The sequence below is a fragment of the Artibeus jamaicensis genome, unplaced genomic scaffold, assembly GCF_021234435.1.
Source record: "Artibeus jamaicensis isolate MK-2021 breed Jamaican fruit bat unplaced genomic scaffold, CSHL_Jam_final contig_908, whole genome shotgun sequence".
In the NCBI taxonomy this organism is placed as follows: Eukaryota; Metazoa; Chordata; class Mammalia; order Chiroptera; family Phyllostomidae; genus Artibeus; species Artibeus jamaicensis.
This window is the reverse complement of record NW_026522009.1, coordinates 7,628,196-7,651,851: the sequence shown is the minus strand read 5'-3', so window position 1 is coordinate 7,651,851 and position 23,656 is coordinate 7,628,196. Positions and strand designations below refer to the sequence as shown.

At 37.3% G+C, this 23,656-nt stretch overlaps 1 protein-coding gene across 3 annotated transcripts in view; it reads left to right on the top strand.

Annotated features, from left to right (window-relative positions):
- Positions 1-23,656, top strand: part of LOC119052685 (transmembrane protease serine 11A) — a 46,160-nt gene that overhangs the window by 3,805 nt on the left and 18,699 nt on the right. For 2 of the 3 annotated variants that reach the window (XM_037150041.2, XM_037150040.2), the window contains exons 2-5: positions 4,166-4,287; positions 6,032-6,150; positions 18,754-18,821; positions 20,778-20,938. In XM_037150041.2, the coding sequence (XP_037005936.2) occupies positions 4,166-4,287; positions 6,032-6,150; positions 18,754-18,821; positions 20,778-20,938 (470 nt within the window). The remainder of the gene's footprint in view (positions 1-4,165; positions 4,288-6,031; positions 6,151-18,753; positions 18,822-20,777; positions 20,939-23,656) is intronic. The other variant, XM_053655010.1, reaches the window with a different exon arrangement.

Sequence of the window (23,656 nt, the reverse complement as noted above, 5' to 3'; positions counted from 1 at the left end):
GACAACTGACTATAAATTGGAGTTTCCCACAGTGTCTTCCCCAGACTTGATTAATTTGCTAAAGCAGCTCACAGAACTCAAGAAAACAGTTTACCTACTACAATAGATTACCAGATAACTACAAAGAATGTTAAAGGATACAAATGAACAGCCAGGAGAAGGGATAACATACGGAGGTCCAGAAGGGTCCTGAATACAGGAAATACTGTCCTTGTGGAGCTGGACTGCACCTCCTCCCAATATATAGATGTGTTCATCAACCCAACAGCTCCCGGAACTCAGTACTATTGGGATTTTTAGAGAGGCTTTATCACACAGGTGTGATCAATTATTACCTCAATCTTCAGCCCTTCTTCTCTTCCCCACAACAAGGGGTGGGGGTTGGAGCTGACAAATTTCAAGTTTCTAATCATGGCTTAGTTTTTTGGTGACTAGCACCCACCCTGAATCTATTCAGGGTCCCCCGGAGAGTTACCTCATCAGAACAAAAGACCTCATTGCCAGGAAATTCCAAGGGACTTAGGAGTGGGGAGAAGGGAATCCTAACTTTTTGAAAATTTAAAGCCAGTGGAAAAGAAGGAGATGTGAAAGCAAAAATAAGTTTGAGACTTACCCACAACAAAGATGGATAGCCTCTGATCGGTAAAATAACCTTCACTTCATAAAACTCTTCACTTGCTTTTTTATTTTGATTTTTCTTAAATTTATTGGGATAATATTGATTAATCAAATTACATAGGTTTCAAGTGTACAATTCTTTTTTTTCCAACTGTATAATTCTACAGTGCATCACCTGTCATTTGGTATTGCACTGGGTGTTTACCACCCAAATTTGAGTCTTTTTCCCTCATTATATATTTGACTTCTTTTACCTTTTACTACCCAATGCATTTCCTTCCCTCTGATAACCACCATACTGTTGTTGAGTCTGAGGTTCTTTTTGTTCGTTTGCCTTGTTTGTTCATTTGTTGCTTTCATTTTTATATCACACATATCAATGAAATTATATGGTTCTTGACTTTTTCTGTCTGACTCATTCATTAGCAGGATCCATTCATGTTGTTGAAACTGACCTTATTTCATCTCTTCTTATGGCTAAGTAGTATTTCACTGTGTATATGCACCACATCTTTTCTATCCAATCATTCACAGAAGGACACTTCCATTGCTTACAAGTCTTGGGCACAGTGAATGATGCTGCAGAGGTGCACATATCTTTGCAAATAAATATTTTCAAATTTTCTGAGTAGATGCTACCTTTACTAGCATTAGGAACATGCAAATCAAAACTATAATGAGATACCACCTAAGAATGGCTATTATCAACAAGACAAATGGTAATAAGTGTTGGAGAGGTTGTGGAGAAAAAAGAATCCTCATTCATTGCTGGTGGGAATGTAAACTGGTACAGCCACCATGGAAAACAGTATGGAGTTTCCTAAAAAAATTAAGAATAGAATTCCCCTGTGACCTGCAACCCCTCTTCTGAGTATCTGTTCACTTGCTTTTTATGCTGCTTGAAATTTCATACAATATTCCTTTGGATTAACAGGAAGCTTGTTCTAAAAAATTAAAAAGTGCTCTCTAAAGGAAGTTCAATATCACAGAGAAAAATGGGTTTCTGAATGCCAGTGGCCAAAATCAGGTTCTAATTCCACATGATGACCACAGTAATTGAGCAAGTCAGTGCCTGTATAATGAAGATAAAAAACCCTACTGACCAGAGTGTTTGGAAGATGAAATGTTATAGTACGGCAACAAGTCCTACAAAGTCAGCACTTATTAAAGGCCGCTCTTGTTCTTATCAATTTAGTATGAAATGATCATTCTAAAATAGTTGCAGAGCATCCAGACAGATATTCACATATTAGGTTCCCACAACAGGATGCTTTTCTGTAACAAATGACTGACTGCAGTGGCTCAGGGGGAACGATAATCTTCATTGGTGAAAGGAGAGTTTGGCACTTTGGTTCTCTAAGAACTTTCCTCTAGGGATGTTCACCAGGCTAGAAAAGAGAAACAGTTTTCTGCACCAAATGGCTCCCAGGAATTTATGCATTTAGCACCTTTGTCCAATTACATATGGAGTTAAATAGATGTTTAGGTTGGCCTGGAAAACTGATAATTTCTTTTTAAAACATGTAGTATGTTTTAAACTTCAAAAACCATCTTTATGAGTAGAGAGTTATGGGAACATAACCTATCTTTACATCAGCGTTTGTAAAACAATCACATTTATCTACACTTGCATAATGATAACATGTATCCATAAGAAAGCAGAAAAATAATCATGAAAAAGGAAAGATTTAGACCTTGTAGGTAAAATTATAAAGGGCTTGTGGTTGACTCTGTAGGGAGCCGGAGTTGCAGCCTGCAGGGAAGGCTTTTCTAGAAAAAGGCAGATCCATTTGGAGCAGGAGAGCCTTTTGCTAGTTCAAGTCATCTTTGAACTCACATGTAAGTAAGTCCTCAGCCTAGAGTTTGGTTGCTGAGGACATGGATATCCCAACTGTGACATTAATAATTCACACTGCTCTATATATTCTTCAAGAGATACAGATTTCAGTCTGCAAGGCTGAACTACAGAAAGTTAAGTCACAAAACTATTTAAATTATTACTATGTTTTCACTGACAACATTTTTGGAAAAATCAGGCCAAGAATATACTGAATAATCAAGCTTAATGAAGTTGTCACAGACATGAAAAACTGAATTTCATGGAATGCAGAGTGCCAATTAGGTCATGGTGAGGGATTAATTTTAGCTTTCTTCCCATTTTAATTTCTAAGAGTTCACTTTTTATTTCCCCAAAATATTGCTTGAAAAAAAACATTGCATAGGTTTCCAATAATTGTGTCTTTAACATACAATTTTATTTTAATAAAACAGTTCTCCAGCACCCTCACAATTACCAGAGAAGATTTACATCTCACATGCTTTTTTTTTGAAGGCTATAAATTTCTGTTTATTTTCATGAAAGTCACTATATATTGTGATAAAATTCTAGGACTGACCCCCATATTCCCATCACTTGGTGTATATATTCCTTTTCTCAGTTATTTGAACACTAACCTAGGTGTTTCTAGGAAGGGATTTTGCAGTATAATTAAGGTCTAAATTAGAGGGTTCTAAAATGAGGAAATTATCCTTGGTGGGCCTAACCTAATCAGGTTATCCCTTTGAAAAGAACAAGGCTCTACCTGGAGAGAAATCCAGAATATGAGAGAGACTTAAGGAGAGAGATTAACCATCCGATGGCTTTGAAAATGGAGTGGGCCACGGGCAAGAAGACAAATTCAAAGTTCATAAAACTTCATCCTAGCTTCGGCCCTTTGTTTCTTTTTGTGCTTCCGGATGACTGATAAGGTTCTCTCAGGAAATGAATGGTCAAATAAACGAAGAATTAATGAGTGACTAAATGAATATAGAAATAACAAATATATTTAAAAATTAAAATGCCATCAATGAAGATGCAGTCTGGCACTGAGAAAAATTGTGTCCTAGGAGTGAGAAGACATGAATGTGAGATGACTGCTGGTTCTGTTATATTGGGGAAATCACTTATTCATCTCTTGCCCTGTTTTCTCATCTAGAGAATGCATGAAACTGTACTAAATAGGGTTTAAATTCTCCTTCACTTTTGAATTTTTAGGTTTTAAGGCATTTAAGAGACTAAGTAATGTTGCTTCCCGTGGAGCTTCTGCTTCTAGCTTCTAACACCTTAGCTCTTGTCCTTTAGACGATGCACTGCCTTCCACAGCCAGTTAAAAAAATAAAAGATAAAAAGTAAAGGAGAAAACAGATTTCAAAGCACTTTGTAAACTCTAAAAGGATAGACGGATAAAAGAGACCTTTTTTAAAGTGTTGGAGAAAGAAAGAAGGGATCTTTTGATGCGTGTGTGCTACTTTGGACTGCAGTCAAGAGTAGTCAGAACCGGCCACCACAGAGAGCCATCAATTGCCTCTAGAAATAGAAACCAAAAGCAATAGCATGAATTCCCAAATTCTAATCTTTTTCACACCAATATGACTTTGACCAAACTTGAAGACAAATGTCTTCTTGCTGGGAAAAGCAGGCTGAGGCAACTTGCACTTAGTCAAGCAGAACCAGAAAGCCTGTAACCATTACAACATGAGAGTAACTGGTGAGTTTTCCTTTACGCAGGGCAGGCGGGTTTGGCAGCCGAAGCCGACATTTGAAACCATGGATGATGGCCCTTCTCATTGTGCTGTTGCTGACTGTGGTGGCAGTGACCATCGGTCTTCTAGCTCACTTCTTAGTCTCCGGTAGGTAAAATTATGAATTCTGGTCAGTTTGAGATCATTTTTCAGTAAAGCGTTATTTCCGTATGTGTAAATATAATTTCATCCAAAAAAAGACCTTTGTACTTTTACCTATAAAGGCCCACCTTCTGAATATTATTTATTTATTTAATTATTCCATCAACAAATTATTATTGAATGCCTATTATATATGCAATTGCTTTTCTGGACACTCAAAAATACAGCATTATGCAAAGCAGAACAATTTTCTATCTCCTTAGTTCTCACAATCTAGTATTCTTTTGACAATCTACACAAAAATCAAAGATAGTAATTATCTGAAATTTACTAGTAATCACAATAAACAAGTCTAATTATTTGTTATTTATTCAAGTGAAAAACTGCGATAAATTAGCTAATAAGTTAGTTACTAAAATTGGCTGTTTTACTCATCATTTTTCTGCCTACCAACATTTCAGGATAAAAAAAAGCACATGTCCAGTGAAATAATAAATTTTGAAGTGACTGGTAAACTATAAACATGACACATGTTGTTACAGAAAAAAAATTCACTCTTTCCTAAATAATATTCAGGAATTTTTTATTGCCGGATGTATTCACACAATGCATTTTAGAATTTCTCTTATATTGCATCTTTCTTTGCACAGAGAGCAGAACACACATTTTTTAACAAATTTCCACAACTTGACTCTGACCCATGTGTATGAGATAAAACTAGTCCAGGTGCTAACGCCACTGGTCTTACCTGTTGTCACCTTCCTCAGACTTGATGAGTACTAGGGCCCATATACAACCCCACCCACCTATAATTTTACCAATTCCAAAAGATTCTAAGGTCAGTTAAATCAATTACACGAAAACTCCTTTACCATGAGTAAAAGGATCCATGACAGTACGGATAGTAAAAGGGACCACAAAACCATTACATACTCGAGATGCCCCACTTAGGAGACAGACCACGCTGAGACCCCTGTTTCTTCCCTAGGTCCAGAGCTGGGCCACCCTCACGTGTGCCAGGCTCCCTAAGCCAGGCTCCCCAGGGAGATAGCTTGTTTAGTGGTTGCTCTGTTCTCAGTTTCATCACTTTCTTGCCCACCCCACCCTATGCCCCCAGGCTTTACTCACAAGATTACCAAATTCCTCAGGAGTTTCTGTGGTTCTCTTTTCTTTCCTTTCTGATTAATTCATCCTGATTACACACTGTTCTCACTTTCAACCTCAGTTTTTCCCCTGCCTTTCTTTTTATGTATTTTTTAGTGCACCTGGCTCTCACATTACAACCCAAAATTTATAAGGATGTTCCTTTACTTCTACTTCCAGGAGAGTATAAGATGCTATACATTTTGACTCAGCAAGGGGTAATATGCTCACTACACATTCCAGTGCTAGAGCCAGACAGCCTGAGCATAAAACGTGAATGGGTCACTCGCAGCTTGCATGGCATAGAGCAAGTTACTTACCTCCCCTGAGCCTCCCTTTTCTCATCAGTGAAATGGAGGTGATTAGAATCTCAGAGAACTGGAGTGAGGAATTAATACATGTATAGTGCCCAGAACAGGGCTTGGCCCATAGTAGGCATTAAACAAATATAAGCTGCTGTTATTAATATAAAACATTAATCATTGTTTTTATGAAACTAAATTAAAAACAATCTCAGGAATATATTTGAGACAATATTAGCTTCATTATAGTTGGATCCTTCCTATGCCAAAACCACTTAATTTCCTGCTTTTCCTTTTCATCACAGGCCAAAGAATGGAGTATTATCATGGTACCTTTAAAATTTTAAATCTACAAATCAATAGTGATTCCGGACAAACTGGCAAATATCAACTTAAGGACTTAAAAGAAATGAGTGAAAACTTGGTAAGTCAGATAAAGTTCTTTCTGTCATAGAATAATGTGGGTAGAATTGATTTGGTAGATGATTTCTTTCATTAGTTTTCAAAATATGATTTTCAGACTACCTATATCAGAACTGTTGCAGGTCCTTAGGTCCCACCACTCCAGACCCACTATATCAGTGTCTGATGAGAAGGGGAGGCAAGACCAGGGGTGCAAGGTAATCAGCATGTCTAAGAAATGGGTAATTCTGATAAACCACTGCTTCTAACTTCATCACGTCATTTAAAGGTGAGGGAACTGAGGCCAAAGTGCCCCAGCCCCTGGCTCCCCTCCTTCATTACCCAGATGGAAAAGCTTACCCAGACCAGAAGTGGTTATTTGTCAGACCATATGCTCGTTTTTCTGTAATACCTAATTTAAAAACTTAAAATATTTTTAAATATATAAAGAAAGATGACCATAAGTTTCATGTTATCTTACAAACATAGTAATAAAGTTAAAATACACAGACCTGTTACATAATATTTCAATGAGATGCTACAAATTTTTAAAAACTGAAATAATAAAATGCTCCCAAAAGAAAAAAAGTGAAATAGTTGTGTAATAACTCTTTTCAGGATACCTGTGAACAGTCATGTAAATGCTAAGCTCAAGTTAACTTCTCTGACAAGGAAACGCAGAAGCACAGTTATGTTAAAGGGGTAAAAATGACAGGTATATTATGTATTTTTCCCCTCAAAAACATTTCCTTTCTTTCTTAAACAAGTTTTTATTTTTCCATATCACCATCCAATCTTTGTCCTAGGCATACTCAATTACAACATACAATAAATATGGAGATGAAGTTTATAATATATACTTTCAGTTATCATTAAATTATGCATGTAGAGGACCAGTTTGTTTAAGTCTGACAAATGTGACTTAGCTCTGTATGGAAAACCTACAGAAGCGAAGTGGTGGGCAGGAGCCAGACCTTCAAACCGAGTTTTCCCGTGGGAATCAGCCCTAGAAAATGCATACAGACTGTTATGGCTTGCTCTTGCTAAAACTCCATCACCCTGGTCTAAAACAACAAATGTGTATTGTCCATCTTCAAGGTAATTTCCAAAGCTCGTATGACTTCTCCCAAAGACAGAGCTAATCAGCTTATCGCCATTCCCCTCTGCATGTTATTTTCATTTTCTTGAGTGTACCTAAAATGTAAACAATAATATTCTATGTAATAGATAATAAATCTTTCTCTGTTGTAAGACCCCATGAAAACAATAAAAGCCTGTCTAGGCAAGGGTAAAGGCACTCTCCTCTTGAGGGAGTGGCCGAGGCATCCAGAGACGCTCTCCCCTTGAGAGAGTAATCCTGCCTGTTCCCTATTTCTCCGCAGAATTGTCGTCACCTGTGCATTCATTCTCACAGTCAGCCACAACAGGCGGACTCTGCTGGCCAGGGTCCGCCATACGTGCACACTTTTTCTATATTGAAGTGTCATCCCCCCAAATTAATAATGAACATTTATGGACTGATATACATCCTTATATTCTTTTATATTCATAGCACCTTAGAAAATAGAACTTGTGATCATTTCTTCAAGAATGCTGGGTAAAAATGAGATATACGCCCCAGTACTTCCTTTATTTCTCTAATCCTGAGTGGCCACAAAACCTCCTCAATGAAAAAAAAATAGTATGCCTTAGTTAAAAAGATATACAGATTTTTTGAACAATGAGAAATGTTATAATTTATTGGGACAGTTAAAAATCTGTGTTCTTTTTGTTTTCTGCCCAAGGTGGTTGTTATAGGCTAAGATGTTGTCTTTAATGAAGTAAATGGAGAAGAATGTATTAGCTGTTTTAAGTTTCAGTACAGCATGTATTTCTAGGAAGGAAGGACCCTCAGAGGCAGAGGCTAAGTAATGATACATTATCATCAAGGCCTGTCTCTAGTTGTCATTATTTATTACCCTTTAACCTCATAACACAGTCCCATTCATCTTCCTCTGTAGGCAACCATTCTGTATTTCATGTGTAGTCTTTTAATTGTATTCATTTTTGCAAAAATGCATTTTGTTCTTTTGTGTGCACGTGATTTAAATTCTTTGTGTTATAAATTGCTTGTCTTCGTCAATTTTGGCTGCTGTCCCAAAGTATCATTTATAAACAACAGAAATTTCTCTCGTAGAGATAGATAGTTCTATAGGCTGAGAGTCTAAAATCAGGGTACCAGCATGGTCAGGTTCTGGTGAGGGCTCTCTCTCAGGTCAGACCACAGACTTCTGGGTATATCCTCACATGGTAGACAGCAGGGAGCTAAACAGGCCTTGGGGTCTTTTTTACAAGCACACCAATCCCATTTATGACCTATTACCTCCCAAAGGCCCCACCTCTTAAAATCTTTACATTGGGGGTGAGAATTTTAACATATGAGTTTGGTAAAGAAATATTCAGTCCATTGTATCACTGTTGTTCATCCTTTTTTTACTCAGATTTATTAAGATCACTCTATGCTGTTACATGTGCATCTAATTAGTTACTAAGAGTTACATAATGATTCACAGTGAATGTCTACCATGTTTTACCTCCTGTTCATTATCCCGAGAAATGCTGCACTAAGAAACCTCCTATTTATCCCTTTATGATCCCATGCAAGCTCTTCGGGAAGCAGAATTACTGGGTCATTAGGTGTGCATACACTTAATTTGACTAACTGGTGGTGGTTGCTCTTCGGAATGACTGACTCAGAGTGCACTCCCATCTGCAGGGCATGAGGTTCCCTGTGTCCTTACGTCTTTGCTAACACCTGTATTAGTTGGCTTTTCAATTTCTACCAACCACTAAGTTGTACCTTATTTTTTATTTAATTTGCATTTTTCTAATTACTAATGAGTTGGCATGTTATATATACTTGTTAGACTTTTGGGCCTTCATTTCCATAAATTGCCTGTACCTATCCTTTGCCTGTCTTTCTATTAAGGTTGTCATATTAGTATTGCTTTGCAGGAGTTCCTTATGTTGTGATATGAACAGTTTGTTGGTTATAGACACTGTATTTATCCATTCTGTCTGCTATTAATATGGACCATGTTATCCCTCATGAAACAGAGATTCATAATTTTGAAATAATCATATTACCAATTTTCTTTGCCTTATGGTTGTATTTATAAAGTTTTCTTTAAGAAATCATTCCCTCTAAGTCTATATTAAAATAGTCTACTATATTTTCTTCTATTAACTTGATAGTTTGACCTTTTACATTAGGACTTTAAGGCACATGGAGTCACCTTTGAGGGTGATGTTAGGTAGAGATCCAGGTGTTAGTCTCCACAGAGTGAGCCAGTTTTCCCAGCCTACCGAAAGACTCTGTTTTCCCAATCAATATTGCAGAAAAGGAAACATGATCTGTCTCCTTGCTGCTCCCAGTCTCTTTGGAGAGATGAGAATAATGCATATGAAATCATATAGCATGACACAATATAATTAAGGATTAAATTATATGTTGAAGAAATAGGTATAAAAGAACTTAAAGGAAAAAGGAAGATCAACTAGGGCTCCTGTGGTCAGAAATGGCTTTGTATTATTTTAGCCCTATTTAAATAAGACAGGTAGGTCTCCCTTTCCCTCCACTCCCCACTAAGTTACCTTTAGAAGAATCACAGGAAGGGTCATGCCTCATCCTGAGCCACTCCTGTTGATTGTTGCTAAATTCCAGTGAATAGAACCAGATACTTCTCTCTGCCCTATATGGGTACTAACCAGACAGCCAAGAAAAACAGGTTGCAGGTCCTGTTCTTCCTCCTCACTTGGGATTTACTGATTTGAATGCAAACGGCGATGTAAAAGTAAAATGAATTCATGCTCAGCTACTGCTAAAACTCATCACAGTTCCTCAAGATATTGGCACAGGTATCTCATTTTTCATAGCCTTCTCAGAGTAGACTCCAGTAACCAGGTACCAGCAATTCATGATACTCCCAAACAGGTAGGTCACTTCTATTATTATTATAAGTTTGAGCAGGGTCACTGACAGATGTGGTCCTTCACTTGGAAAAATGTATTTCAGAAATATCAAGAAATAGCTTGAAGTTATAGTGTCACTACAAATATGAAAATCACAAAGTTGTAGCACTGTGACAATAGCTGATGTGTATTGAATGCTAAGCACCACACTAAGCATCTTATGTTATTTAGTTAATTCTCAAAAACAGCCTTATGAGGTAGGTACAATTATCATCACCGTTTTACAGATGAGAAAACCAAGGCACAGAAAAGTTAATTTCCTCAAGATCATAGAACCAGTAAATTATATAGTTAGGACTTGAGATTACAAGTTCTAATAAACTGTCACCCGTAAGAAACATCTATGTGATTTTACTTGCCATCTACCATCCCATAAGATGCCAGAGATCAAGTAATTATTCCTGATACATTAGTCTCTTTCAACTCTACTGTTAACATGAGCTAATGATCACCATCTGCATGAACAAAGGCAACAGTTGGGAATTTTCTTATCGGGGCTGTCTCTCCCCCCCAAAAATACTACTTCTATACCCAAAGCAATTCTAAATTTTATCCTCTTTGTACCCAGAGACCCCAAGAACAGAGCCTGAAGTGATCCTCGAAGTATCCTTGAGTCTGTGTATGTAAAGTTGGAATGACAAAAACACTCAGAAACAGACAGTGATGCAAGGAGATGAATGTAGTTAGGAACACTCTCTAAATGAGGTAGAAGGCAAAGGGAGATTTGGCTCAGATCAACACTGAAGCAGGAAGTTCTACTGAGAAAAAGCAACTAGGTCAAGGTAAACCTAAACTTAGCAAAGGCGTTAGACTCTAAAGTTTGGAACTGCAACATGTAAGAAAAGTAAAAGATGCCTGGTGCTTGGTGAAGGGCTACAGCCCTGTGTCTAGAAAGAGCAGATTGGACTTGGAAGCTTTGAGAAAAAAACAAGCAGATGTTATCAAGAGACTTTATATTCAGAGGTTAGAGAAATCACACATGGAGACTGGCTGAGTTCTTGCTTGAGACCTCAGGCTTACTTTTATTTTGTAATTAAAAATTAGGCATGATGAAGAGAGGAAGCTGTGCACCACTATCTCTACTTTCAATGTCTTTAATTTGAATCCTGAAAGAAAAAGCTAGTTGTTGTACATTTCATGCCAAACCTTCAATACAACACTGCGAAGGAGGAATAATTACTCACACTTTACAGATAAGAGAACTAAGCCTCTAAGGTTAAGGCCCACAACTAGAAAATGATCCCGGGAGATTTGAAACCATATAGGTAACTCGAATGTATCTCTTTCCACTAAATTGGTGTACTGTCAAGAAGGAACTCAGCTAAGAGAGAAAACTGTTCTGTATCAATTGTTCTTTCATTTCCTATTTAAATCCATAAAGATTATAAATCTCATATGGTACTAGATCACTTTTACTTCAGCAACACTTTATGTTTTCTCATTATATAAAGATGTCATCATCCTCACTTTCTTTTCTTCCCTGTATCAGTTTTTACCCAGCTTTGTTGAGACACAATTGACATATAACATTGTATACGTTTGAAGTGTAAAACATGTTGATTTGATACACTTATATACTGCAAAATGATTATCACCATAACGATATTAATTTTTCTAATCCATGAATATAGGATATCTTTCATTTGTTTTTCTTTTCTTCAATTTCCTTCACCAAAGTCTTACAGTTTTCAGTGTAGAAATCTTTTACTTTCTTGGTTAAATTTATTCTAGTTAGCTCAGTATTCTTGATGCTATTGTAAATAGGATTGTTTTATTTATTTCCTTTTCAGGTATTTTGTTGCTAATGTACAGAAATGCAACTGATTTCTGTGTATTAACTTTGTGTCTTGCAACTTTACTGAATTCGTTGATTAGTTCTAATAGTTTTTGGTGGAATCTATAGGATTTTCTAATCTATAGGATTTCTTATATACAAGATTATATTTCAACAAATAAAGGCAGTTTTACTTCTTTCCTTCTTATTTGGATGCCTTTTATCTCTATTTCTATGTTATACCATGTTGAATAGGAGCGGTTTGAGTGGATGCCCCTATTGTCTTGTTTCTGGTTTTAGATGGAAAGCTTTCCCCTTTCACTGTTGAGTATGTGTGAACTGTGGGCTTCTTATCTATGGCCTTTATTACTTTGTGTTATGTTCCTTCTACATGCAGTTTGTCAGGAGATTTTATCATGTAAGATGTTATATTTTGTCAAATGCTTTTTCTGCATATATTGAGATGACCATGTGATTTTTATCTTTCATTCTATTAATGTGTATATCACCTTTATTAGTTTACTTATGTTGGACCACTTTTGTAACTAACCCAGGGATAAATCCCACTTCAGTGTGGTGTATGAACCTCTCACTGTGCTATTGAATTTGGTTTGTTAATATCGTTGGTGAGAATTTTTGCATCTATATTCAGGAGGGATGCTAGACAGTAGTTTTCTTTTCTTCTAGTGTCCTTATCTGGCTTTGGTATCAGGGTAATTCTTGCCTTGTAAAATGAATTTGTGAGAGTTACTTCCTCTTCAATTTTTTTGTAAGCACTTAAGTAGGATTGGTATTCATTAATCCTTAAATATTTGATAGATTCACTGGTGAGACCATCCGGTCCTGGGCTTTTCTGTGTTGGCACGTTTTTGATTACTTATTCTGTCTCCTTACTTACTATTGACCTGTTCAGATTTTCTGTTTCCTCACGATTCAGTCTTAGTAGGTTGTATATTTCCAGGAATCTATCCATCTCTTCTGGCTTATCCAATTTGTTGGTATGTAATTGTTCATAGTAGTCTCCTGTGAATCTTTATATTTCTGTAGTATGATTTATAATGTCTCCTCTTTCATCTTTGATTTTATCTACTTGAGTCTTCTTTCTTTTTTCTTAGTCTCACTAAAGTTTGTCTATTTTGTTTATCTTCTAAAACTACACAGTTCTTAGTTTCCTTTCTCTTGTTATTCTTCTGATGTCCATTTCATTTCTTTCTGCTCTGGTTTTTGTTATTTCCTTGCTTCTGAAAACTTTGGATATAGTTCTTTTTCTTGTTCCTCAAGGTATAAAGTTAGTTTTTTATTTAAGATCTTTTTTTCTTAATGCAAGCATTTACTATAATGAACTTCCCTCTAGCAACTGCTTTTGAGCATCCCACAAGTTCTGGTATATTATATTTCCATTTTTATTTGTTTTAAGATATGATTTTGATTTTTCTTTAACTCATTGGTTGTTCAGAAGTGTGTTGATTCATTTCCACATATTTGTAAAATTTTTAGCTTTTCACCAGTTATTAATTTCTACTTTCATACCATAATAGAAAAAAATGTGGGCATATTTTCAACCTCCTTAAATATTTCCTGAGATTTGTTTTATGACCTACCACATGATCTACTCTAGAGAATCTCTGTGTGCATTTGAGAAGAATGTGTAGTTAGCTGTGACTTGATAGAATGTTCTGTTAGGTCCATTAGTCTGACGTATGGTCAAGTGCAATATTTCTTTGATGATTTAATGCCAAGATCATCTCTACATTGCTGAGTGAGGTATTGAAATCCCCTACTGTCATTTTATTGTGGTCTATCTCTTCAGATCTGTTAGTGTTTACTTAATTTAGAATCTCTGATGTGGGGTACCTATATATTTATTATGGTTATATTTTCTTGGTGAACTGACCCCTTTATCATTCTTCTTCTTTTTTTGGATGCCAAATTGACTTCTTTTTATTATTGTTTATGCTGTTACAGTTATTCTTTGTCTCTTGTTACTGTTTTTTAGCTTATAATCTCTTTGGTCTGTGTCAGTTTTTGAGGAGAAAGGCAATGTTTACGCCACTGTATTGGAAACAGGAAGGTTAATGGATGGATTTGCAGATGCATGTGCAGCATAAACAAGTCGTGATTGGACAAAAGTGTTTTCTGGGGGAAGTTTTTTTTTGGGAAAGGAAGCAATACTAGCAATCTGTAAACTTCCTGATAAAGTTGTAAATCATGTACAATCTTCACTGTACTGGATAACCTATTTAGATTATTATTCATTCATTATTTGGGCCCTATAAGAGAAATTAAAAGAAATTTCTCTCTCTCTCTCATAGCATAATCAAATTTAGAAATTGTTAGGACAACACACCTGGAGAGGACATGAATCTTCTAAATAATGACCTTCCCTTGCTTCAAGCATTGTAGTTTGAATATCTTCAGTACAACTTTAAACAGATACTAATTATATACTTTCCTCTTTTAGAGGGGTAATTCAGAGATGTAGGCTTTATAGTATACTTCAATATAGTATACATAATAATGTTTTTGTTACCCTTAATTGCAAACCTTTTACTTCTATGAATTTATTTTGCCTGTCCATTTGAGGAATATAAACCAATTTGGGATGCCCACTGTATTGCTACCTGCTGTATATATGGTTAGCTCGTCACTGATGTCTCTGTTTCCTTCTGACATTTCACAAAGAAACACTGAGGAAAAACTAGTACGATCAAATAAATAACGTCAGTAACGTCATATGACATTACAATGCACTGGGTGACATCCTTCCCTCTGGTTTGGAGTAGTCAGGAAGTCACACTTCCCTGGCTCACCGCTCACACCCACAGATCCCATACGACCCTGTAACACTGGGTTCAACTGCCTTCTCCAACTGACACAGGGCTGGGCTCCAAGCTGTGGGAGTTACGAGGAGGACTTTTGTGAAAATGAAGTGACTCAATTCCCAGAGGGCCGACCAAATCCTGTGAGCCCCACCAGTAGGCCATGTCCTATATAGGCACAGGATAATGACTCACGGCTGACTTACTGAGTCTTGGGGTTTGCCAAAAACCTAGAGTTTTTAATAGATACAATAATAACTTCAAAGGATTGAAACAGAACTATTGAGATTATGATCCTTATTTTTGGAGGCAATGAAACAGGTTGCATTGGAGAGGAGAGTGGCCATTTCTGGTTCCCCTAATGTGCCGCTTGCTACATGTGATTGGGTAGGAGCTCTTAGCGAGAACCCACCAGTGCGCTCGCCCTGCGGTGCCGGCTCAGTGCTGTGTCGCCTTCGGCAATTCGCTTATTTAAAGTCTGTAACAAGAGTATTCACCTCAGAGGTTGGTGTGAAAAGGAAAGGAGCTCAAATGCGGTGGAGTTTGTGCCCGCTGCACAGGTAGAAGGCAACAGCGATAACTATTCTACTGCAATGACTGTAGCCTCATCCTGGAGGATTTTCTCACAAGGAATCAAATCACCTGAAAATGTCAACGACGAGGGGAAAACTCTCTTCAAATAATTTACGGGCAATTTATTGCTTGAGAAATAAATAAAATTTTATTTGTCATGAAATCTCAGATTTCTTGAAAAAAGCAAGACTTTCTGATAAGTAAATTTTCTCTTTTTTATTTCATTTAACAAAAAACATGTTGTATTCCTATATAGAGTATGAAAAGTTGAGTCACTGTTCCTACCTGTAAAGCATGTGCCTTTTACTAGAGAAGCTAACATACTTGCATTAGTAACTATATTAAGGAGTAGAGGGTTAAGGGGGATAAGAAAAATTAAGACTGGGAAGAAATGATTACTCTGGTGTTCAAGGAGTAACCCCAAAGGAGGTATTAGCTAAAACAGACCTTAATGGAGGGTTGTGTGTGAGAAAGCAGAGCTGGCAGAAGGGAGAGGGTGCAGCAGATGCGGCAGTGGTGCTGAAGGTGGGGCCCAGGGGTCAGTGGTGGGCGGTGCAGCCCTTGGAGCTCTGACTTCGTGACTGGAGGCACCAAGGCAGCTGTGCTCTGTTCTCTGTTTCTACCTTGAGTTCAGCCCTTGTAGCAAGGCAACATCCATGGAGTCCTCTTTAGGGTTAAAGGTGTATTTTTAAAAGCATCTTTTATACATCCTTTGGGTGGTTTTCTTATTACATTTAGGAGAAAGCAACAGGATCTGAAGTTTTCTTCACAGCATGTTTTGGTTCCTTTAGTTCCCAGGGGCCCATTCGGTGTGATGGTAGAAGAAACTGCCTTTGTAGCCCATTAGCCCATCTCCAGTGGCCAGTTTTCAGTGGCTTAACTATCTCAGCCCTGAAACCCCCCTCTGTGAGTACAAAGACTGCTGTGAAATTGTTTAATCAGGAGCATCTGACAGTAAAGGTAGGCTACATGTATAAACACAGCAAGTCTGGGAATGATTATTAATGGCTGGGTGAGGTCTGTTTGTTTGAGTTGACAGCCTCTCCCTCTTTCATTAAACACCCAACTAACCTCCAATTGCCCTCTAAGAACTTAATCTCAGTGCAATTACCAGCATTTCAGAATCATCAAACCTAAGAGATACTACCCTGAAACGCAGTCTTTACTCAATGTTAGGAGACTAACACCAACTACAAAAGTCTACAAATGCCTCCATTGGGGAGTAGGATAGATTTAGAAATCACTTACTCTATTAGGTGGTGTAAATGATAAACTTATAACAAGCTGGCACACAACTTTTAAAAAAAAGTATCCTCCAAAATTTCTGGGAATTTAGAATTCCAAAATATTGGTAGAGTCTGCATGTGACCGCAGATATAACCAGTGAGGCAGGGTCCTAGAATTTGAGTTATAAAAGAAAACTTCTTTATTTCCATGATCACTGAAGTTACTTCTGCCTGGCTTCTTCAGTTATTATTTCAGCTGCTATCGTCTCAGACAGTTGGACTGTTCAAAGACAGAACTGATGCTGGGTTTAGATATTCTTCTCATATATCCTGCCATATGAGTGATATCATCCAGAGTCCAAAACTTACTCCAGTGTCTTCACCAAATTACAAAGGGCCAAGGGATCAACTGTGGTTGGAATTTCAAAAGATAATTACAAACCAAACTTTTAAAAATACCCAAATGCTATTAACTTTTTTCTTTTTAATATTTGTCACTTTTATCCTGTTGTTTTTTGTTTATTTGTTTGTCTTTGCTTTTCTTTTGGATTTCCCCAGAATACTGAGTAATAGGACTGGCTGTGGGTGACAAGAAGAGAAATGATTATAACAATGGCACTCTTGCAAAACTGTATCTTCCAAAACAATTTTGTTTCCAGTGTATATAAGTCCCATACCTCCTCAGCCCCATTAAGCTTTTCTTACTTAAATATAAATAAAACTGTATTTTGGATCTAGCAATTTCTCTGTTTTCTAAGCACTGCCTTTGATCTTAAATGTACAGCTATTTCCCAATACATATCTTTACAACTTTTATACTTTATATTTTAAAGCCAACCAACTGCTTATTTGATAACTTTCTTACGTTTTCTATAAAAGGAAATGAAGTGAAATGTACATCACATTTAACAGGCAGGCTGTTGTATTTGTTGAGAAGAGATGTACCTACAAACAGAAGACCTAAGATTGAGTCCTAGTTTATTATCTGTGTAATGCCAGGAAGTTCATATAATGTCTCTGAGTCCTAGTTTCCTATTCAAGTAAAGTAAGAATCAAAATAATTTCATTTATAGCATTATTGTAGGGATTAAAGGACATCATGAAATTTTTTTTCTCAAGCATGTATGAATGCTTGATAATGCTCAAGAAGTCATGAATTCCTTGATCCCTGAAATAGCCCTGCATTTATTTTCATCTTTTATGGTTTTCAAAATGAGAGCTGGTCTTCTTGCCCCTTCCAGAAGCACGTAGGACATGTTTTTTCACACCTGCGGCTCATCTACTACCAAATATGAAATGCAGTGCTAGCATTTCAATGACACTGCTGCCACCAAGTGGTCACTTAGGGATTCTGCAAGTCAAAATCTACGCGCCATACATCAGAGCGTAATGATGCTAAAACAGGCAATTGAACATGTGCATGCGGACCAAAACAGTAGCTTCTCTTCTCCTTCCTTGGTGACATAAACTGAGTAGCACAACTTTTATCTAACCTGCAATACCACCTTACTCTTTCTTCCTCCTTGATTTACCCTAGAGACCACAATAAAAAATTTAAAAATCCTTGGCTCTCTCCTAAATCCCTAATCCCTCTTTTCTATACACACAGCCAAAGACCTGAAAGGGAATCTGAGACCTGAGATGCCCAGATGGAGACTGGAAACCACTAGTAGTTAACTACTATGATACATCCAGTATTTTACATGTGTTTAATCCTTAAAACCCTAGGAGCAGCATAAATATCTTTGTTTTGCAGGTTAAGAAACTAAGGCTCAAATTGGCTCAATCTGTGAGCACCAGGATAGGCTTCAAACCCAGGAGGGAGCCAGGGTCCTCTCTACTGCCTCTCAAGGCTTCCTGCCTCCATGTCCATTCTGCTCTGCTCCTTCCCACTTTACCTTCCATGGGGTTTAGGTGTCTTCTACCCAAGATGCCTGCACCAGCACATTCAGAATCGCCTGGTGAAATGCTTGCCATATGAATGCCGAGGTACCTTCCACATCAATTGTTAACAAAACCTCTGGAAGATACACTCCAGCATCTGTAATTTTTTTAAATAAAAGGTTCTACAGATGATTCTGTTGCACTGAGAGTGTAGAGAACCACTGGTTTAAATAATGATATTGTTCATGTTATAATTTTTTTACTGCTTTAACATTTAATCAGGGGTATATTCTTGATAATATACATCACTGACAGAGTTTCTCTCACTGTAATAACAGGTGGATGACACATTTATAGATTCGGCCTTGAACGAGCATTATATCAAGAATCGAGTAGTCAGACTGACGTACGTATATTTGGGCAAAGGTGGAGCCACGGCCTAGGAACAACGGGCAAAGGGGACAGGAACCTTCATGTATTGTGCACCTCTGTGAGCAAGGCTCCTGGCTAGGGTCCCTCATAAACATCATCTCTACAACAGTCTCAAGACATAGCGTTGACTCCACTTTGTAAAAGAGAAAATGAAAACTTAGGGAGGTTAAGTGATATGTTCAAAGTTTCCCAAGTGACAGTTTTCCCAAGTGACAGAACGAGGATTCAAACCCTATCAACTGATCGCGAGCCCTGGAACTACCAGAATCTGTGGTCTTGGGAAAACCCAGTAGCACATCACTGTGGGCATGAAGTTGTATTTTTTTAACATATACATCATTTCAAAAATATTAAGAAGGCAACATTGACTGCTCTATGGGATAATGAGATTTACCTGTAATAAAGCCCCAGTGTCAGGAGGCATACCTAAGCAAGATGATGTTTCTGTTTTAATACATTTTTTGTTTGTTGTGGTTGAGGGGGAAAACTCACATCAGTTGCAGAAATTGCTCACAGGTTTCGATTTTGTTATTGGGAAAGCACATAGCAAAACATATACGTAGTAGGTGCAAACCTACAGGCCTGTGTGAGTCATCTTCTTAAAGAAAATGAGTATCTCCAGACAGATGCATTTGAAGAAAGTAATCACTTTTCTCACCAATAGACTAATGCCTATTAACAGACTTATTCCAAGTTCCTCCCACCTTTACTGAGTAACTAGCAATCTCCAGAAAAAAAATTAATCATATACATTTTATAACATTTAAGAGATAAAAAGCACATATTTGCTGAAACTGTTTACATTTCCATGCCTTTGATTTTCTAATTCTGGTTTGCCATAATACTCTAACAACATTATCATAATCTTATGAACTCCTTTGAATCTCTAGCCATCATCAGTGAATTTCTGTGTGAGTCCAGAAGCCACCTTGTACACAATGTGTTCCCCGGCATAAAATGAAGAAAAATTACTTGGCCATATGATTGTCAATTGGACATAAAATTCTGATTATTTATATCTCCACATTCCAGAGCCCAAATGCATCACAATATATAAAAATGCCCCAGAATTGATATGACTTTCTTTTTGTAGTCAAAGGATTCCAGAAAGTAGGCCATTCATATTTTTTTAGAGCTTGAATCTTACATAGTGTACAGATAAGAGACATGGCAGATCAAAGAACACATTTTAATTTTTAAAAGACGTTTAACTGTTTTGTTTTCCTACTTTAAGAGAATATAAAAATTCAGTGCCACTGGTGGATGGACTTGAACCTATTTATATTTTTTAAAAGGTCAAGAAATTGGATATGCTTAATCTGGAAGAGACTTGGGGACCAAAATATCACTAGCTTTAAATATTTTATGTGGAAAGGGATCGATGTTTTATATATGTCTCACCTGGTAGACCTAAGCTTAATGAAGGGACAATATAAGAAGATATATTTCAACTCAGATTGAACTCTCTTAGAATCAGAGCTTACCACAGAGAAATACACCTCTTTAGGGGAGTACACTTCCCATTATTTTAATTAGTGAGCTGGGGTTAGAGGGCCCCTTATCCTAGAAGCTGTAGAGGTAATTCTGGTATCAGATATATTGGCCAAAGAGATCGCCAAAGTTTCTTCCAATTCTCAGAGTTTCTGATCTCAATGATCGTTTTTTGATGACTGAGTCTTACTTAACTACTATAACAAGACTTCAAATTAATGGGCAAAATGTGCTGGACACATAAGGAAAACTTGAAGAGAGAGCACCTGGAATGGCGATGGGTCAGAGAGTCGCACGTGAAAAAGGGTCAGTGGGAGAGGGTTGGCACTTGACATTTCCAGCAACTGAGGCATAATTCAGGGGAGGACAAACTGGGAAACAGTGTCCGATAATGTCAGGTATATTCTTGAAATGATTCTCTTTCTCTCGTGTCCCACAGTCCAGAGGAAGATGGTGTGAAAGCAGATGTCGTTATGGTGTTCCAGTTCCCCTCTGCTGAGCAAAGGGCAGTAAGGAAGGAGAAAATCCACAGTATCTTAAACCAGAAGATAAGGAATACGAGAGCCTTGTCAATAAATGCCTCATCAATCCAAGTTAATGGTAAGTAGGTACCTTTCGATGTGATGTGAGATTCTCTATTAAGTTCATTTTATGGCTAATCTTTAATTTACATGCCATATTGCTATGCCAAATAATAGCTAGAATATAGATTAAAAAATTCAAGTTAAAAAAGTAAAATTTCAAGGTTTTATGATTCTCTAATGAAAGCATGTCTGAGGTTATTTGTCAAATGGTTTTTTCTGTAGAAATTGACTGTTGCTTCTCCCATGAACAGACAGTTAATCTGACCCACCCACTGCCTCCACGACTAAGTGAAAATCTAAGCACTTAGTAACAACTGCTTTTCTGGGTGACACCTCCTTGAAACATAAACTCACGCTTTGCCTTTTAAAAATATGAATAATTTTTGTATATAGTATATAGAAAAAATTTTGTAAATAGCAAAATTATAGAGTTTTTGTTTTCTTTCTTCCTATGAGCATTTGGAAAAATGCTAAGTTGATTTTGGAACCACTGAAGCCTTTTTATAAGTAATGAGTAAAATCACTAACCTAAAAAAAATTATAGCCATGATATCACTGTCACTTCTCTAAAAAAGAGAATCAACCTTTTTAGGGCCCTTTCTGTGCCCTTTATATGCAGCATCTGATTTCTGGATCCCTATGAAGGAGGCGAATTCACTCTTATAGATGTGAAAGAATGGCTAAGAAACTTAAAGACTCTAATTATTAAAAAGAGATAAGATTCAAATCTAGGTCTCTCATTTATTGAGAGTGTCCATGTCAAAGGCTCTGTGGTCAAACACGTTTTAGAAATTCTATCTTCAGATTCATCTCTTGGAAATGCATTCATACATTAGCATAGTGAAAACTCTGAGGAGTCCAGTTAGACAGAACCCTGTTTACCCTTGCACATCAAGCTGCTTCCACAAGCATCTACTTCTGGCAGAGAAGTGCAGATTTCCCTTACAAACTCCTAAGGACACCATACCTGGAGTCAGAGAACAGAACCAGAGTGACTAATATCACATGTGAAACAGGCTGCCCTGCCCCTTGTAAGGGTCTGGCTGACTCTTGAAGAGGAACCTCACCAGGAAGTGAAAATCGGAGGGAATGGGATGGGCAAGAGCTTGCTGATGTGGCAGAGAGTCAGCTCCTCAGGGAATAAGCTGGGGACCTCTCCCAACCCAAGAGGGAAGAACCTGTCAAGGGCTTAATCTACCTTCTTTGTTAAGTGGGAAAAATAAATGAATCAAGGTTATGAAATAGTGGCAATCCTGATAAGTTACCTGGTGTGTTCTATTTAATTTCCAATAACCAGTTAATTTGCCAGGAATCTAAAAGCCTGAGCTATCTGAAACCTGAAATAAGGCATGGAATGGTCCTGGACTGTCTGGAGTTTTTGTTTCTCACAGGCTGAGTTTGTGAGCTGCAGTCTATTTTAATGACTGTAGCAGATTAAAGGACAGGATGTGCCGATGGAGAACCTGAATTAAGAGTTACCTGACTAATTCTAATTCCAACCCCACTGAGTCACTGCAGGACCACCCAAGTACCTGGGCCATGCCCTTCCCTTCATTTTCTCCATATTCTCATCTATAAAATTGCAGTGATAATGTTTATTTTTCCTGATATCAGAGAAATACCATAAGAATGTAGAAAAATCTCTATAATATGGAACATATTGCCACTTAGAAAAGTAGTGCTGTAAATAGTACATATGCTTTGGAAATATGAAAGCATTAATGGGAGTGATTGACTGGTAGCATAGAAAAAGCTAGAACCTTGAAGGTTCCCAAATCTCTAAATGTAAAAATAGCAGTGTTTACTTACACTTAGGAAAGGCCGGTTTAGTGGAAAGCTCAGTAAGAAACCTCAAGCCAGTTCTTATAGGCAAAACCATTGCTCTCTAAGAACACAATTTCTGGGGACTCCCAGTGAATAGAAAACTGCTGCCCAAGATTTGGCCATAATTTGTGAAATATGTGTTTTGTTCTGACAAATAACTGTGTGGTGTGGGTCCTTCATGAGATACAGTGTGTCAAAGCAAAGCCAAGATCAACATCTCTGTGTTGCAAACACGGCCACGGCTGTGGAAGAGCAGCTCACTGCCTGCGTGTGGTGTGGGTGCTCCAGTTCCCACCATGTCATTAGCAGTGTATATAGCCCTTGATACTAACTGCATTACTCCCAACTCAGAAACATGTTAGAGCGTTACTTTCAAGACCAGGGTGTTATGTTTCTTTGCACTCCTAGATGTGAAAAGTCAAAAGATTGGTCAAAATTAGAAACCTTTGATAACTAGTTTCTTGTGTATAGGTAGTTTGCCTCCAGGTGTGGTCATTATCCCTAAAACTTTAACCCTTGAAAACCTAGTTACACTTACAACCATTACACTTAGCCCAGTATCATTCCTGGAAAGGGGATATTTGCATCTTGCTCAAACTAAGCTGAAGAAGTTTTAACTGAAGAATCTAACATTATACTATTTTCCATTCTAGTTCACTACTAATATTGGACATATTAAATTAATTTTTTTAAGTGAAACAAGAAATTTCCTAAAAACTACATTTGACAGAAAATTGAGTACTTTCCATAGAGTAAGCATTGAGAATCTGTCCTGAGAGATTGATTCTTTACCAGTGAATGACTTGGGCATGCCTTTAGGGGTACTTTGAAATCAATATTTTCAAAACCCCTACTTTGCAGATTTATCATCACTAGTTTCACAAATGGGATTGGTAGAAGGTAAGTAGAA